Here is a 19,504-nt window from a genome sequence, read left to right on the forward strand (position 1 = left end):
AGAGATGATGCTACTCCTACATTATCATAATTCCCACGATAAGGATTGGCTAGCACTCTCCCTTCACATCCCACCAAGACACCCACTGGCTGCTGATAGGACCAGGAGTTGGGAAGTATGGGTCATGGAAGCTGAGGGAGGAGGAAAAATAAATCGTCCAAAAATGACAGGTGGGTTTTACCTTTTCGTGTTCTGAAAATATACTAACATGTCAGCTACCCTAATCCTTCAGATGACTACATGAATCAGCATCCCTTCCTGGGCGGAGCCACCATTTATTGCACTTTGTGGCTGCGCCGTAATAGTTACAACTCTGACACTACATACTCGCAACATAATTTAACCGTCTACCACTCTATCCATTTTTCCAGTTTGTCAAATGTATGAAAATGCCAGAATCATAATTTTGATCATAACTTAAATTACATCCATCACACATTTCGTTTTTATATGGTCCCGACGGGTTCTTTATACTCTTTTATATGAATACGGGCTGGGCTCACTGGGAAGCACGATTTTCTTTTTAATAGGGAAAAAGGAGTCCAATGTCACTGCATAATAGGTGCTCCTAGTTTCACTCTTATGGCGCCTCACCGTGTCTTCCCTTGAGTTACATTTATCTTTAAACATGTGAAAAGGTCATCTGCTGGGCCAATGTTTATTCTACCCTCTTCCTCCTTGGCTTCAAAGGTCTGTGCTTTGAGCTAATGCACAATTTGTGGGGAGGTTTGACCTTAAGGGTGATGTCTGTTGGTCATGTATCTGTAAATCCCATAATTGTGATCTCTCTCTCATCATTCTTTGTATTTTTAATTGAACCAGGCCTGGTTTTCCTGGGAGGACTAGCCAAAAGTCTTGAGTTCAAATTTTCAAAGGCACAGTCCTTTCAATTCAGTGGGGAAAACACTGGTTGCATGCACGCTTCTGAAAATATGGTTTTGAGTCGAAAAGATGTGCTTACATGTAACTTTTTAGCATTATATCAGGCCTGATGTTCATGAATACAATCTTTCTTTTCTACTATATTAGAACAGAGGTAGATTCACCGTTAGTCTAATGCACACAGATAGGCCACATTTACAAAAATGAAATGGGCCTTTCTCTTTACATGCTGTCATTTTATATGATGGAAATTAAGTCTCTTTATTCCTGATGAACGCAATCTGTCACTTGACTTTATTTCTTAAATGTCAAGCATCATTCCTCCTTTTTATCTTCCAAAGGCATAGTGTATCCAATGAGTCCTTTCTTTCCACGTGCACTGCTGCAGTTTTACATCATTTCTTTCCATTTCACTAGGCCCTATGTGGAAATCACTGTTTTGTACTGGCTTTTATATTTCAGTGGAACTCCAAATTAGCCAGCTTCATTCACACAATAGGGGCCTAGCATGGCCTCTTCATCTCTGTCGCTGTGGAGCTGTCTTTTTACCCCAAAGCCGACAGACCCCAGGGCAGCGGCCGGGCAGCAGAAAACAGACTGATAGTGAAAAGAGACTGCAGCGTAGCAGGGGAGACACAGAAGCCCTCCCCAAACCCAGTTAGAAACAAAACTCACAGCGCACGAGGAGAACCACAGGGTACCTTGAAAGGGAATTGAATTCCAGCTGTGAGAGAATTTACTGTGATGAAGTGAATGTTCAATTGCTGTAAGAATATGGACTGAGGGAAGCTTTACCCTCAATTTTAGAATGTTTGGATGATTACACGTTGCCAAATAGATATATTTTAGCATTCAACGAAATTGTAAGAGCCAGTTACAAAAGGCTGAGTAAAACAGTTTAATCAAAATGGCCAAAAAGGGTATAGGTTGGTTTGACCTCGAATGCAAGAGAGTGAGGAAACATCCACGGGAGGCCCTTTGGGCTTATCCAAGAGATGGCTTCCTGATTAGTGAAAAAAAGGAGGAGACATAAAAGGGCCCAACTTGTTATGAAGAAGGATCGGGCCACTATAGCTTGGGAGGACCTTGTGGAGGCAGTGAGTAACCAGAATTCTAGGGCCTTTTGGTTGGTGGTTTTAAAGGTGCCAGATCCAACCAGGAACCATCAGTTTGAGGCAAATGTCCAAGTCGTACAGTGGGCATCCCAATATAGTAACATTTTCTCAAAGAATTGTGAAGAGGGACAGTGTACCAGTAAAGTGCCTAATAGGGCTAGGAGATTGGGAGATTAATTTATCTTCTTTTGTTATTTTGATATTTTTAAAGCCATTAAGTGTCAAAAATCAAACAAGTCTCCTGGGCTAGATCCTATTCCAGGTGACCTGTTTAAGTCAAATACTGACTTATGGACACCATGCTTGTTTAAACTTGTATGGCAATACAGGGAGATGTATTTCCCGACATATGGCATCTCAGGGATTATTGTTCCCATTTATAAAAATGGGGACAAATCGCAACCCGAAATCGTATTGCCCAATCTGCTTAATGGATTGGTTTTCAAAGATCCTGGGGAGTATTCTCTAAGAACATTTATTGAATTGGAATACTTTACCATCATGGGGATACTCAACTTTGGTTTAGGAAAGTGCTGGGGACAATAATTCGGTCTCTGAATGTGTGGTGTTTGCCTTCAAATATATTCCAACTAAGGGGGGTAACGTTTATTTGCCCTTTATCAAGCACTCCACAGTATTTGATTTAGTTTATAGAGAATTGATCTGGACGATCCTACTAGAATTGGACATTCCGGATGGGTTGTTAAGGCTAACAGTAATGTTACATACAAACACTGAATGTGTCCTCAGATACGATTCAGGTGGGTGGTTTAGAGTCCCCTTTGGGACGCATAGCTACCTTCAACAGGAATGCATCTTATCACCAATTATATTTAATTAATAAACCAATGCCTTACAATCCATCCTGGAGAAAGCAATTCCAGATGTCCTATGTATTGGTTGCAGGAGATTGCCCATACTGGTTTATGCAGATGGCGTTGTGTTTCTTGCAGACACTGAATGCTCTACATGCTCTGCTGAAGTCTTTATGGTAAATGGGTGTCCTCTGGAACGAGTCCACCATTTTGATTATTTGGGGGTGGGTTTTTCTGCGTGTGGTAATGGTATATTGCAAATTGAGAAACGATCAACCAGGATGACCCAAGCTATTGGGGGAATTCATCCGTTTGCTAAGAGCATAGGAACTCAGCCGGTGGAAAAAATGATTAAACTTTATAAAGCAGTCAACATATTTTAGGGCTTGAGAGATGCGGTCCCTGGGCTTGAGGCCAAGGATAAATCTCGCAATTCTATCCTGGATTAGTTGAAGGGGGCAAAGGGAGGATAAAGGAAGATTGAGGAAGAGCCTGTTGCAGTAGTCCAGCCTAGAGAGGACCAGAGCTCTAGAGGCATTGAGTTTCTGGGGAAAGGTGAGGATAGGGAGAACGCCTCTCAACCATTCCTCAGTGAACCCTATATCAAGTTCTCAGTATACATAGAAGGTGGACACACCCTGTGGAACGGAAAATACATTTCTGCAAAATGTGTTTTCTAACTGTTGCATTCTGTCTCCCAGATCATTGCACTATAAAGCCCAATAGTGTGTGCCTTTGCTTTATAAATGGCGAGAAAGTGCAGAGGATGCTGAAAGGTGTTTGGGTGAGGTCAGGAGCAGAGGTGGACCAAGAGATCAGTGGGTAGAGAGTGGCAGGTGGGTAATGATTCTGAGAGGACCACTAATGTGCTGTGAGAGAGTGATGGTAAGATGTTGGGTCTGAGAGGGTGGTGCCAATTTAGTTGTGTTAAAAGCTGACAGTATAAAGGGGGAGTAGAGAAAGGAGGGAGTCTGCGTGTGTATTTCTGTGTGTGGGGGGTGAGAGAGGGAAGAGGCAGGATTGAAAGAAGAGTAGATGCAAGTGTAGTAGTGGGAGCAAAGAGTGTGGGAGAGGGGGGTGCCATGGGGGGAGCTGTAGTGCATAGAGAGGATAGGGCCAATAGAAAGAAAAAGTAGAAAGAAAAAGAATTAAGACAGGAGGAAGGAGTGTGGAGAGGGAGAAATAGAAGGAGAGAGGTAATAGAACTATAGGGAGAGGGGGGAATAGTTGGCGGGTAGAGATAGAAGTTAGAAAGGCCAATAAGATCAGAGGAAGGAGTCTGGAGAAAGTGAGAGAGAAGTAAGTGGAATATGTTGAGTTAACCAGTTGAAAGGAAAGCCACCAAACCATCAGGAAAACCTGTCAGGTTCCTTATGAATCCCCCGAGGGAAAGTGTTGGAGAAGGCCACAGCCTTTAGCCTCTCCCTCCTCCCTGTTTAGGGTAAGGGATAAACCCAGACCACCGGAGTGTCCTGACAGTAGTATACAGAGATTGAAGATACATTGGGTTGGAGTAGTGAAGCCTGGACTAGGGAGGTGGGAGCCCACTTGGCAGTTGAGGTAAGGGGTAGGGCTAGTCTGAGAACCCCAATTGATTTTAGTTGGTAAATAAAGGTTTCTTTTTCTAATGAAAAGTTGAAATGAAGGGGCCCCAGAGGGACCCTCGTGTGAGGAAACAAGGCACAATCACCACACACGAACTGATACGCCAGACACGAGGTTGTATTCCCAAAATCTAGGGTTTATTGCAAAGCAAAGTAAATTCAGTTGGCCAACTGGTCTCACGCCCCGCGACGTGTGTCTATCAGACCTCAGGAGACGCAAGAGAGCGAAAAACATACATCAGTTACATATATGCAAAACAAGCATCTTGTAATCAGTAGTCTCACATCCAATACCGCCCCTTGTACTTTTCCTTTGAATTGGGCACGATGATTGACAATGGTGACAAATATGACATCTTAAACATTAGTTTTAGCAACAATTGCAATTTTGCAAGGCCGCAGACATAAGTCTTTGTTGAAGAGACCATAATGCTTCTGTTCTCTTTAGCAAGCTGCGTGCGGGGGAAGAGACACATTCCAGACCTTCCTATCTCCTAGTTTCTATTTGGATCCTACGGGTAGACTCGCTCTCCAGGACTCTACAGGGCTCAGGGAAGGGGGGGCCGCAAAGAAGAGCATAATTCATGCCATTTAATGTTCGCTTCTAGTATTACTACTGTGTTTTCGAGACTTGCTGGCACCTGTGAGCTGATAAGGATGCCTTGCTGCTCTCTTTCAAGATTAGTGCGCGGGAGGAGACCGGGCATTTCTATCTGGTTGCTACGTTATGTTAACATGTCTCCCTCTGCCTTGCATTGTGTACTTGTGCACTAGCAAAGCAGAATATTCTTTCAGCGAAGCAGTTCAACAGAAAGAAAAAAGCAAAACGTTAGAGAAAACAAAATGGCGATTTCAGTCACCTTAAAATGGCCGCACTTTGGTCAAGCTTATGGTTATATATCTTTAGTACTAAATGCATGAGACGGTTGGTCTTCAGCCAACATGATACATAACATCGTGATCGAGGGGTGCCTATTTTTCTAGATCGACATCCTAGTTGTGTGATTATTGGAACGCAGTGTCACAGAGGCTAATTATGGTTATATCAGGAATTATATTTGGCTATGCAAAAAAGTAATAACTGTTGGCTTTGCTAAGTGTTGCCATTTTATCTTTGGAAACCAGGCTAAACATAGACTTGTTCGCATAGACTACTTAGTATGTTATACTTTTATTGGTGCTCTTGCTGAGTGCCACACACAAATGTCACTGCTTCAGAGCACTTTTATCTACCGATCTTTGCAAACAAATTCAGTAACATTGTTGTTGATGGGTTTTGCTCACTTGTGTTTAATTTAAAACGTGTGTCATGTCTTTGCGACGATCATTTTATAGACGCATTTAAAACCAGCATCACTTTTCCATATTCAAAATATTCATTTTAGACGTACCGCCACTTGTGTTCTGTAAATGATGGGATTGGCACCGTGAGCACGGACAGCATTCTCTTAAGGGCTTTCCTGCAAGTTAAAAGAACTCTGACTTGTAATGTGACCATTTGTGAAGTCTTACTTTCAGACCTTGCTGCAACCACTGTATGAATGCGCGCTCTGTGTTGCCCGGGGCTTTCCGTGCTCGAGCCTGGTCCCCGCTGCTCGCTTAGAATGAATCTTGATTTCTTTCGCTTCTAGTTGAGTTCGAAATCTCCGGCATAATAGCAGCACGTTTCGGAGTGTAGAGGTGCCAAGAAAAGGTTTTGTTCTTAACAATAGTTGGCCGTGGGGATGAAGTTCGAGGTATGTATTTGAAGTGCCGGAGAACTAGCGAGCAAGCTCTGCGGCATGTCAGTGGCAGCCTGGACTTGGCGGCGATACACGCGGAGAAACAGGGCAGGGAGGGAGCTGCTTGTATGTGTAAAAGGGCACTGTTAAGTACACGTTCGACCATTAGCCAGTATAAAGACAGGGTACACACGAGCAGTAAATAGATTGGCTATGCTAACTACGACAATCGAGCCTGCTACCTACCAAACTGGACTATTATCCTTTTCTCTTCCTATCATTGTACATTAAGCATTCGCTCTTGACGCGCAAATTATAGAATTGGACTCATATTTTGAACAAATTATGTTTTCGTTTGAAATCGCAGTTGAGTTTCATTATGCATTTTTATGTGAAAAGGTTATTACGAATGAGAGAACAGCCCGAGAATGTAAAAGGGTTGCCACTGTGAGCATTTGCTTTATTCCGTGCTTTTTATTTCCTTAAAAAAATGAGTTCTTTGTAAATTAGAAACAGGGTCTGCTTGTACTTTATTTCATATTTATGTTCGCTTACTGCTTCAAATAAGGGTTTACGAAAAGTTTATTCACAACAATTTAAAAGCATATGTATCATGCTAAGCGTGTTAATGGTTTAATTTTCTTAGCTACCTGCGTGGGCCTGCGCCTTTGAATCAGGAAAGCTGTGTGATTCCAGCAGCAGCTCCTTGAGTTTCAAGCTCTCCTCTCCAGTACAACCACCTGTGCGATTCGTCTATTCTTTAGCGGAAAATAATCTCTTTGTAGAAGCTTATCAAGATGCACAGAAAGGCGAGAATGTTTCCACTATTCGCTTGGAAGCAGAAAGCAAGGTACAGTAACTTTAACACGAAACTCTGCATTTTATTGTGGTTATTCCTACGCTTGGGCGTTGTTTGACTAGTTAATAATTGAATGCTAGCTTCACAAGCCGATTTTAGCATTAAAAAAAAATGTCTAGAAGGTTTAAGCAAATTTTAAGACACAAGCCCCACTCACTGTTACTCTATTCCTAACAAATGTACACCTTTTAGGGTATTGTGTCCAATGAGGGATGATTTCTACTGAATTGTGGCACGTTCTGAACCAATTTCAATCGAGCAAAGAGCCTGATTATATTTATTAACATTTCTAAAGCGCACAGCAGCCCAGAGGCCCATAGGTTGCTCAGGGACAGCAGACGTCCAATGGACATTGGTACGGCTCGCCACAACTCGTTATTCAGAATCTTTTCACTTTTAAATCCATGTGATTTAAGTTGTCAGCTGTAAATGCTTTGTTACCTTTGATACTGTTTGGTTGCAAAAGGGTTCTTAAGTAGTTAAGTGTTGTATTGAGTCACAGTCCATCCCACCCAGGCATACTCATCCCTGCAAGCGTCATACTCATCCCTGCATGTCTTTGTGCCATTGAGGTGTTTAGGCGGCAATGAAAAGGTAGCATGAGGCGGAGCTTGAGACAGCTTCAAAGGGTGAAGCCTTGTGAGTGCTGAGATCCTACCGAAGCAATTTGTATTTAGCTGATTGAATGGCTAATCATTTTAGTATAGCCAACATTAAATGTTTGAGCGGCTTGTACAACTGATAACCCATAGTGAGGTATTCAACAGCACTTCCATGTCATACTCAATGAACACAGCCCAATTCTTGAATTGTGCCCTTTCCTCAATTTTAGCCTGTCCCGGGTGCAAAAATATTCATGATATGATAGGTTATTTATGACGCGCTTAATACCCGGAGGTTTCTAAGCACGGACCCGGGGATCGAACCTGTATTGCACCGTGTCTGCTTCCTTCCAAGGCGAGCACTTTGCTGCTGAGCTATCCTCCCGAGACATGGATTTATTGACTCTGCTTGGGCGGCACAACACATTTAATATTCCTGTTGTACAATCCCACCCACAATTCTGGACAATAAACAGTGATTTCTCAAAACTCGAAATTTAAACAAAGGTGGTCGCTAGCTTTACACCATGGAACTCACTACATTGTTATAGATGCAAAAGCCAATGGTCAGTAGCACAAGATTTAACCTGCCTACATGAATTTCTCCAATACAATTCACCCAAGCATTCATTTCCATAATCAATTCTAAGTATAAATTATACTCTTAAAGATATGAAGCCTTCTAAATACACTTTATGCAGTTTACTGTAATGATAACATTGCTGCTTTTCTGACTCCGTATGCATATTGATATAGAAAAGTTTCAAAACTCTTCAAAAACACTTAATTTTCTCCATTATCAAGACACGTATGGTATCAGAAATTGCAGAGGCAGAGTGCTTATGAGTGCTGTATCGCTGTTAGAAGTTGTCTGTCTGTTTCCCATACTCTGGAGCAACTTTTATTTCTGTCTACTCATTGGCCTGCGGAGCCATCCCACCCTTGGAGAAGGAAGTAGATAAAAGCAGTGAAAGCGCGCATTAGCACATGCCCATTGGCAGAGTGCTTGCAAGTGCTGTACTTCTTTCTTTCAGTCTGAGGGTGTGGCTCCTGATTGTATATCAAATCCCTATTTGCAAAATCGATACTCATTAGCCCTCCAAGACATGAATGCTCCCCTTGGAACTTCTGTTGAATGTAGTAATATTATTGGTTTGAACCTGTCCAAATCTCCAGACCTTGTTAAGATAGCAGAAAGTGGTTATGAGGACGCTGAAGTGGAGGTTTCATCCTTCAGCTCTGCATTCTCCTGTTCGGTTGTGGCAACAGTGAGGGTGCATTTATGCTTTGCTCCAGCATGGCTTATGAACAAAAATACCTTGTGACCAGAATTGTTGATGTTATCTTGGCAAATAGTTGTCCCGATGCTGATGTTGCTCTTATGGATAATGCTGTACAAACTGATAATTCGATACCTTGTATTGTGGTGTAGGCAGCGAAACTGCTCAGTATGGGTATGGTTATATTAGATGTTGTTTCCGGATACCTGCACAGTACCTATTATCTCTGAACATCCTGTTTCTATTTTATTGGAAGATGGTTATGATCAGGATGAGGTTCCTCATACTAAAGGTAATAGGATTAAGAGGTCAAGCAGAAGAAAGTTACAGAAATTGTCTAATTCCTCGCTGGGCCAAAGTGTATCCACTAGTGGGGGCCTGTCTAGGGCGAATACTGAATCTTTGGCCTGAAATCTCACCAACCAAGGTTGCTTGTGCCCAATCTGTTGAGGATTTTAAGTTGGTCTCATTAGCTGATGCAAATAGGACTCCTAAGTGTCCTTTAATTTCTGGTGCAATTGACAAGTGGGCCCTTAAACCTAAAAGACAGTTGAGTGTTCCTGACGAACTTCCCAATTTCCTCATCTGGTTCGTCTGTGATGGAGGACGATAAAGGAATGCAAGACGGAAAGTAAAACACTAAGAATTGTGCAGGGCTTGAAACTGAGAAGGGGGATGGGGCAAAGGTAGCGGCAAAATTAAACAAACATAGTGCTAATAAGGTGAAGTTCAGTGAATTGTTTGCTATAAATGATAGTGAATATTTGAACAGACATGTGGCCTTGCAATTATTGCACTGTATTCCACAACTCACCTCCATTTCCACCAAAGATATGATGTTGGTTGAATTGCCCCCAGCTCAGAGTGCCATTGATTGGTCACTGGTTCAGTTTATATCACCTGTGATAGACAAGTAGTATATCCTTATTCAGGATATATGCATTCCCATCAAAGGATATGCCTAATAAAAAAATCAAAAAGTAGATAAAACCTACATACATAAAATGGGCAAACACTAAAATACATTCACAATAGTTGCCCACACAGCATAACATTTGTTTCAATATACAAATACATGTTTTGCGCTATCAATGGATCAAAAACCGATAAAAGAAACCTCATAGCGGCTTGGACTTGATAGTGAAGTTTTCTCTTGCTTATTCCTTTGACTTTTTCAAAATGGGTTTTGTGATTTCAGCAGTCTTGGATGCTGACCTGGGTAATGAGGTTGACCCCTTGCGAAGATCGAAAGAGTTGAACAATTTGCAAATTACCAAAATGCATCTGGCAGACACATCCAGCAGTTACCATCGAATCTTGAACACTTTACACTCTCTGAAATAAACTCTGACTGGGCTTGACTCCCCACTACGCTAAGCAAGAATAAAAATTGAACTTCAATCAAGGATGAGGACCCCAATTAAGAGAGCCACAAATTGGAACTTATATCTTGGAACACACGCAGGCTTTCATTCGTTTCTTGTTAAACATGAAGGGGGTGGCCATTCTTCATAAAGCAGATATTTTTGACTTGCAAGTGACGTGGCTGACCAACACAGTATGTACTGATGGGTTCAACATTATGCAGAGAGTTGCCTCACGAAAGATGTTGGGTAGACCAAGGGGTAGTTTGGCAATTCTCGTTAGATCCAATATATGGCAGTAATTGTTTCTATTACATTGGGAATGTCTTTAATGAAATTCCTTGTGATGAATGTGCATCTTTCTTCATGGGGCAATGCCCCAGGATCTATTTTCAAGTATATTGAATGCATTGTGACAATATGGAAACATGTTTATCCTGGCTTGGAGTTCATAGTTGCTAGGGATTTCAATGCTCGCTGTCCTGAATTGGAACAATACAATGAATTAGATATTCCCATTGGCTTAGATAGGGGCTCTCGCTGGTCGCACCTTTTGGATAGTTTTGGATTGATGATTGTAAATCGTGGTCTCCCGATATTGAATTGCAATCCTATACCTGGTTTTATGGGAAATCAAATTCAAGAATTAACTACATTTTTGTCACAAAGGAGGTAAGATAGTATTTTTCTAGTTATGATCTGTTGTTGACAAAATTTAGTTATCATTTGGTCTTAAAATGTCAACTAATTGTATATGATGAAATTGTACAACATAAACTATTGAGGCTTGTTGAGAGTAACGTGCAGGGCAATAGGCTGCGATGGACAGTTAGAAACATTGATGAGTTTGAAGTACCCATTAAATGGGATGTAAGAATAGGACTAGTCCCAAATGTAGTTGATGACTGGGAAGTCAGCGAGATCCTTTTTCTTTTTTTATACATTTTTTATTGAGGTTTGCTTGATAAAAAAAATAACATAACATGGCCTTTCCACAAAGTACAATCACGGTCCACAATACACTCATAACAAGTCGTTTTCTCTTTCCATGGGGAAAACTGTCAAGCCTAGAAACACTTGTGTAAAGGCGTGTTATAAATGCCATATCATATCATTATCATATCATGGGTTCCTTCCCCTCCTCCCACTCGATTCTACCAGAGGGGAGTGGTGTACAGACTACCAACCCTCCACACCCTCCCATTTCCCCCAGATCTTCTGGTATCTGTGTCGACCCTCTGCTCCTATATGTTATCTCTTCCATACTTCGACAGTATTCCATACCTATTTTCCAAACCCCATACGAGGGCATACTATATCACTAAGTCCCTTTTCATAACCATTGTGGCGGTCGAGATTAACTTCTACCCATCTGTTCCCTTTGTGCTCCCCTTTGCGTGGTCAAACCCTACCTCTCCCAAAAAAACGGCCTCGCCATAGCCAGAGCTACGGTGGGAGCAAGTTTGGACTACTGCAACGTCCTGTTCCGAGGTACTTCATCCAAAAACTTGAAGGGGCTGCAAACCACGCAAAACAACGCCCTCAGAGTGTCCCTCAGCATCCCAAAGAGGGAACACATCTCCGAGGCCAGGCGTGATGCCCACTGGCTCCCGATTAGAGAGCGCATTCTCTTTAAAGCCCCCTCCATCACCATTCCTGCCTAGCGTACACAGCACCCCCATACCTCTCTGAAACCATCCACTGTACCACCTCTAACAGACCCATACAGGCCCAGCACTGTAACCAGATAGCAATCCCTCCCTTCAAAAGGTCCAAAGTAGGAGGCTCTAGTTTTACCGTCCTAGCTCCAAAGAACTGGAATGCGCTACCACCGGTCCTTAGGGAAGAGACGTCCTTCACCACATCCCAAAGAGGGAACACATCTCCGAGGCCAGACGTGATGCCCACTGGCTCCTGATTAGAGAGCGCATTCTCTTTAAAGCCCTCTCCATCACACATTCCTGCCTAGCGTACACAGCACCCCCATACCTCACTGAAACCACCCACTGTACCACCTCTAACAGACCCATAAGGGCCCAGCACTGTAACCGTATCGCAATCCCTACCATCCAAAGCTGGAGACTAATAGTTTTACTGTCCTAGCTTCAAAGAACTGGAATGCGCTACCGCCAGTCTTTAAGGAAGAGACGTCCCACACAGGATTCCGCAAGGCTCTGAAAACACATCTCTTCCGCTAGCCTGACACCTATTCAATATGTTCCACTGCAGAAAAATGTAAATTTCCTCACGTTATGCTGCCTGATTCTGTTTTTACTTGAATGTATATCACCATGGGATTATTGGCATGCTTAAACTGCCTGTTCTCCTAAGCAAATATACTGTAACAGCGCCACAATTCCCAAGGGCCGCTGTACGCGCTATGCATTTAAATAAATAAATAAATCAACATGTAGTATGAGCATTTTGGGATCTTTGGCAACTGTGTTGCCCAGTATTCTCGTATGTTTGCGTAAAACCCTATGCCACAGTTTTGAAATCTCAGAACATTCCCAAATCAAGTGAAAAAAGGTACCGGTCTACTTTCTGCACTTTAGACAGCTGTCATTTTCAGTCTTTCCCATCTTGTGCAATCCTTTTATAGCATAATAAATCCTGTGCAATATTTTGTATTGTATTGTATTAATATAATTCTGGAGGAAATGTTCACGTCCCCTACTGCCACCATCGTCTCCACCCACTCTGCACTTTCCAGTGCCCCTAGGTCCTTTTCCCATTTCTCTTTCAAGCATGTCAACGGGTGTGATGTGAAGTTGTTGATAACTTGGTAAAGTGTGGCTATCACTTTCTCAGCTATCTTCTCTGAGCATAGGTTAACCTCCAACCTCCAGGTCTAGGTCCCCCTTCTAATTTGTCAGCTATAGCATGAGCCAATCATAAGTATGTGTGCGCGTCTTCCTATGCCAGTCCTTGTTTGTCTCTAAGAGTCTCAAACCTCATCAACCTATTATCTTCTATCACATCTCCCACTCTGCTTATTCCTTGCCATGTCCACCATGGCTGATTCCCTACCTTGCTTACTTCTTTAACACTTGGGTTGTCCCACAGTGGGTGTTGCCTGGTAATTTTCCCTTTCCATCCCATGTTTGCCATGCCCTCTTCCCTTATCTTCACCACTCTCTGCCCTACTAGGGGAAGAATCTCCCACCCTGGACTCCCATATAATATCTGCATCTGGTCTTTCCCAGCCATGTATAAAATCTTCTATCTAGTGTGGGAGAGGGTTTGTCCTCCGAATAACCATTCATTAGCCACTACTAGATGGGCCTCCCAATAATATTTCTTGATGTGAGTTAGTCCTACCCCCCCTTCCCACACTGATCTTTTTAGTGTTTTCATTGTCAAACGTGGGTTCTTGCTACTCCATATGATCCCTTTGATGAGGCCTCAATCTCCACGAACCAAGCTCTGGGTATTTTCACCAGGTTATTCTGTAAAATATACGACAGTCTGGGAAACGCCAGCATCTTAAGCAAATTAACTCTCCCTAACAACGTTAATGGTAGAGTAGCCCTGTGCTTGGCATCTTCCCTCAGTTTATAGATGATCGGGTCTAGATTGCACTCCAAGAACCTCTTGTCCGACCTGCACACCTGTATTCCTAGGTATTTAAACCATTCTCGGTCCACACGAAGGGGACAGCCTACCGTTATTGCATACTCTCCCCCTATTACTGGCATCAACACTGATTTGTTCCAATTTATTTTGAGACCATAGTATACAATTGACTATTGGTTGGCGCAATACGTACTGGGCGGTCTCGGGGTTGCCCAGGCTAATGCCAGAGGTTAGGATTCATTCTAAACCTTCAAACTATCACCTCTTTGTTTTTGCTTTGTCACCCCTGCGTGGGACGGGTATGCCCAGACGTGGGTCCCGTGCCTGCTGGGCCTAGAGACCCAATCTACTCCTCACTGATGAGGCCCACCAAGGCCGAAACATGTTTGGGGATGCTTGTGGTCTCGTGCAGAAGTGATGTGGCCCAGCAGTTCGGGCGGACTGCCCCTTTTGTGGTGGGACCAAGCCTGATTTTCAAATGGTCTTTCCCCTTCTGTAATGGCTTGGAAGGCGAAGAACGATGGTCTGGAGGGTTGCCAAGAGCAATGCCAGAGGTTAGAATTCATTCTAAACCTTCCAACCATCACTTCTTTGTTTTTACCTTCTTAATTTACTGTATGTATAAGTCTGTTGTTAGAGTTTCCTTTAGTTTATTTTAGGCAGGGAAATGCATGTCAGGGTAGCAATAGTGAGGCGTTTATCCAACCTTTTCATTTTAATAAAATTGCATCTTTTGAAAAAACTTCACAAAGTTGTCAGCCTCATATTTCTGATCCCTCAGACAGGTATCTTATCTGTGTTCATTGCTAATAAATAGATAGTGTTCTAGAATTGTAGGTAACGTGTGAGAAGACCGCATTTGGAATTATTTGACCCTGCATTTATGAGTATTTAATCAAACATTAATGTGAGTGTTATGATCTCTTCTACCACTGGGGCCACTCCTGAGCTTACTTTTCATGGAGTCTTCTGACTTATAATTATCCTGCACTTGGCTCACAATAGTTGGTTGTGCTTTTCCAGACATTAATTAATTTGGAAGTATACTTCTTGTATCCTGTGAATACTTATCTGGTGCCTTCTTTGTAACGTTTAGACCCTCCCTAAAGTCTCTGTAGACTCGGCTTGGGCTTCAATCTGCGGTCTGGGCGCTGCATGGATCTGTATTTCTATAATTCAGCATTTTGAATTTTTGTGAAGCCTAGAGGCCTTTAATTTATTTGGAAGCGTGTTGCGGCTTCCATTTTGGAAAAGATGGCTGCCCATTACTGTTGCTTTTCTATGTTAGTGAACTTTATACACCTGTTGTTCATGTTCTGTTCAGCTTATATGTTGCTTATGTTAGTATTCTTCATATCTTTGTGGTTGCAATGTTAATATTCTTCATGTGTAAATGCATATTTGACCTAGTGCATTCTCTTCATGTTGAGTGCATGTGTACTTCATGTCTAGTGGATGCATATGTATGGTTCTATTATAAGTTTTAATTGTTCTCGCCATCTTCAGCTTGCATTGTGTTCATCCCTTGTTGTACCTGCCTGGGATAGGGGTGGTAGGGATGTCTTAAGAAGTAGTGTTTCCCCCTTGTTCAGTATTGGTCCGGGGAGGGGAAATAGCTATGGATAACATAGTCATCTGTCTCTCAACATTCTCCCCTCTGGTCGAGTCCTCGACCACATCCTCCTTTGTGCCCTTCCCTACATAAGGTATTTTGGGGGCCCATATTTTAGTCACTACCCCCTCAAGGTTACTGCACGTCTAATGTGCTCATCCATGCTCCAGGTCATATAGCAGTACTCTGCATTGGAATTACAATATACCCATTGTCCGATGTAATTATGAGGGTCTTGGGGAGAAGTACATTTTGATCCTAGAGGGATAATAGGGCTTTTCCTTATGTGGATATGAGGTAGGTCATCTGTTTGGGTATGCTCATGTACATGAGTATTGTGGAGTATTCTGTGGATCTCCACTGAAACCCTACCTAAAGTCGCCTGCCAGGTGGCCAGGAGAGGGAATACACTTCCTGATCCCAATCCTGGGGGTGGTGTAATGCGGGAGGATCACCTGGGTGGAAAGAAGGCCCAGGATGGTGAAGTGATGTCACAGGGTGAGACACAGTATTTTTCCCTGGAGGGGGATACTCTTGAGAAGGCTTGTAGAGTTGGATCGAGGAGGATTTATTAATTAATTAATGTATTTATTTGTATGTTAAGCGCACTAAACCCGGAGGCATCAAGGTGCTGGTTACATGTGGACACAAGGTTACATACATGTCAGGAATTGTGAAATCAAAAGGATCTTAGAAGGCAATTTAGTGCATGATTGGGGAACTGTGTAGGCAGAGCGTTTAGACGAAAGGCAAGTTGGCGGAGAAGAGTAAGTTCTTGAGATGTCTTCTGAAGGTCCAATAAGAACACTTTACCTGTACGAGCGCATGAAAAACACCTTTGGGACGGATGCAGATGCCTGGTGGGGGACTCTCTATGGAGGGCTAATGTGTGCCCAATGAGATCATTAATAACATTCTTAGAACTAATACTCCTGAAAAAATGTCACGAAACTGCTTAACCACAAAGAGAAAGGGGCTTTTTCTCGTGAGCTAATTCCGAGCAAAACACCCAATTACTCTAGTAATCTAGCCACGATTCGATAACGACTGATCAATGTATTCCCTACGCCTTTGATGTTTCTACTAGTTCTGTTTTTTTTAATGGATGGATTTGACTCGGAAAGTTTGTAATAAATGAAAAGTTAATTAAAAAAAAAAGATTTTTCAGATCTCAGATGTAGAGGAAGGGTGTTCCAGTTCTTGGAGGCAGTTAATAGGAAGCTGGCCCGTCCGATCTGATACTTCTGAATCTCGGGGTGGTCAGCTGGTGGGAATAAGCAGAGCAGGTGGGTCTGGTGGATTGTGATTTGGGAAAATATTTGTGCGAGATATCTGGATGCTGTGTTTGAAAGACATTTATGCATAGTGGCTTAAAGATGATATGCTCCCGGATAGGGAGCCAGTGAGCCCCTCTTCTTGCTGCCGAGATGTGCTTGTGCTTAAGGATTTTGAGAGCTGCTCTGAGGGCATTATTCTGAAACATTTGCAGTTTCTTGATGTTGAGCGAAGAAGTCCCTACAAATAAGGCATTGCATGAGTCCAGCCTCGAGCCAATGAGGGCTCTGGCTATGGTGGCACAACCTTCAGAGGTCAGGAAGGGTCTGCAGGCCTTAATTAGTTTGGACGTATGAGCTTCTGAAGAAGCAATTGCATCAACCTGTCTTGAGAGGGAGAGAGTAGCGTCCAGGTAGACCCCCAGTACCTTGCTACTGCTTGAGACCAGAATGGGGGATGCCCTCAATGGCAAAGGACTTTTAGGCAGGGCTGAGCTTGTTGAGCTCGGTGTGCGACCTCACCAAAAGGATTTTTGCCTTTTTGTCATAGGCAGATAGTGGGCAGCCATCCACGCCTGGATGGTGTGATAGGTTGAAAGGAGATTAATCGAGTCAGTGGCATAGTTTCCTTTGAGGGGGAGAAGGATCTGTGTGTCGTCCACATAGTTTGTATAGGTGATTCCTTTGTTATCAAGTAAGTCAAATAGAGGCTTTGTGAATATGTTGTAGTGTGTCGGGGACATGCATGTGCCTTGTGGGATGCCACAGGGGACCATGGTTGGATGGGCTGCCGCGCTGTTTGAGAACACCCTCATGGTGCATCCTGAGAGGAAGGATGATATCCAAGACATGGCGTCTGGTGAAAAGTGTGCCGCTGCGGCCAGGTGTCGGCACAGGATTTGGTGATCCACAAGGTCAAAGGCTGCAGACAAGTCAACCAGCAGGAGGTGGGCTGACTTGTCGGCATCTTTGATTTCATCCAATTGTATATTTAGGTCCGGAACAGTGGATTTGGTGCCATGGCTGGGGTGGAAGCCAGATTGTTGCAGGCCCAAGAGGTTGTGGGTTTCCAGGAAGCCTTAGATCTGGAGATATGAAGCGCAGTCATATTTTTGTACCAGCAAGGGAACAGTAGTAATTGGGCAGTAAGTGGTGAGGATGTTGGGGTTGAGGGTGGGCTTTTTTAGTAAAGGGAGGACCCTAGTAGTCTTAAGGTTGGCAGGTACAGAACAGGAGGTATATGAGTTGATGAAGGTTGCGTGGAATGATGCAAGTGTTGCAGCACAAACCTTAATGATAGTTGCTGGGCAGATGTCTCCCTGACAGCTGGATGGTTAACGGCCCTTGATGATTTGAATGATTTCCAAGTCAGTGACCAATTTGAAGCAGAAGGGAGGAGTGGCACAAAGGAGAGGAACTGGTGCGCTAGAGGCCTTGGGTGCCATGGTTCTCACTGAGTTCTTTTTACAGGTAAACGTTTTTGGAGAGTTTCGAAAACCATTCTCCTTACCATGGATAGATTTGTGAACTAGGAGAAGAAATTTAAATCTGGCGCTGTTTTGCATCATCAGCCATGCAGCCTGGAGGTGGCATAAGGAAATAAGTGTGAAGTGAGGGAGATCAAAGAGTCCTGGTAGCGTAGTTCATGATCTTTTTGAGAGGACAGAAAGCATAGTTTGGGAGACCAACGAGGATGCTGGATGCTGGCACAGTAGTCCAGTTTAGTTAAAACAAGAGTGGTTAAGAGATGGCTGGCTGTGTTGAATGTAAGAAGGTGCCTGATTCTCCTAATATTTAGGAGTTTGAGGCGAGCTCCTGTTTCAGTTTTGGAGATGAAAGTTGAGAGGGTGTGAGAAGGGTCATAGATGACACTGAGGCTTCTAGCCGAAGAAGAGTAGCAGAGAATGGCTGGTGGGAACTGGGAAGGCAGAGGCAGAGATGAGAGATTTTGGCAGGGAAGAAGAGCATCTCTGTTTTGGTAGAGTTTAACATCGAAAAGTGCAATACCATCCAATATTTAATGCCAGAGAAAGTAGACATTTTGATAGAGCGATCAGAGGAAAGTTCAGGAAAAGAGAAGATCATTTGGGTGTTGTCCGCAAAGAGTTGGTACGAGTGCCCGAAATAGGAGATTAGTGCCCCAAGGGCAGAGGTGTGGAGTGTAAAAAGGAGTGGACCCAAGACAGAGCCTTGTGAAACACAAAAAGTTTGAGGAAAGATGCGAGAGGTGTTGTTGCTCCAGAAGACCAAGAATTGGCGAGGTGCAAGATAGGATTCAATCCAGGCAATGGCTTGATCGGGAATCCCAAGAAGAAAGGGAGTATTAAAGAGATCAGAGAGATAGTGTCAAAGCAGCAGACAGGTCAATGATAATTAGGATAGAGGATAGGTTGAAGTGCTTAGCAGAGGCGATGAAGTTGGATACAGTCATGAGAGTATTTTCCGTGGAGTGACAGCAGCGGAAACCTTGTAGGTTTCTCGACGGTTGTGAATGTCTGAGAAATTGGTAAGACTTGAACACACCCCTTTCAAGCACTTTAGACTAGTGCGGAAGGAGTGACACAAGGTTAGCCAGTTGGTGCGGGTCAGCCCCTTGCTTTTTTAGGAGAGGGATGACTGTGGCTGTTTTGGAAACAGAAGGAAAGCAAGATGAGTGGAAGGGCAGGTTGAAGAGTTCAGCGAGGTGAGAGGCCACCAAAGGGGCAATAGGCTTGACTAGCTGAGGAGCAAGAGGGTCTGATGGGGCAGAAGAGGGGTTAGCCTTCATCAGTAGAGAGAGCACTTCACAGGTATTAGTGTG

General features: G+C 43.3%; 1 protein-coding gene across 4 annotated transcripts in view; it reads left to right on the forward strand.

The window, feature by feature from the left end:
* The window catches only part of PREPL (prolyl endopeptidase like), a 915,395-nt gene that overhangs the window by 633,862 nt on the left and 262,029 nt on the right, over positions 1-19,504 (forward strand). For all 4 annotated transcript variants that reach the window (XM_069608452.1, XM_069608451.1, XM_069608454.1 and 1 more), the window contains one exon: positions 6,784-6,987. In XM_069608452.1, the coding sequence (XP_069464553.1) occupies positions 6,784-6,987 (204 nt within the window). The remainder of the gene's footprint in view (positions 1-6,783; positions 6,988-19,504) is intronic.

This window comes from Ambystoma mexicanum, chromosome 4q (genome assembly GCF_040938575.1).
Source record: "Ambystoma mexicanum isolate Mex_15411 chromosome 4q, UKY_AmexF1_1, whole genome shotgun sequence".
Lineage (NCBI taxonomy): Eukaryota > Metazoa > Chordata > Amphibia > Caudata > Ambystomatidae > Ambystoma > Ambystoma mexicanum.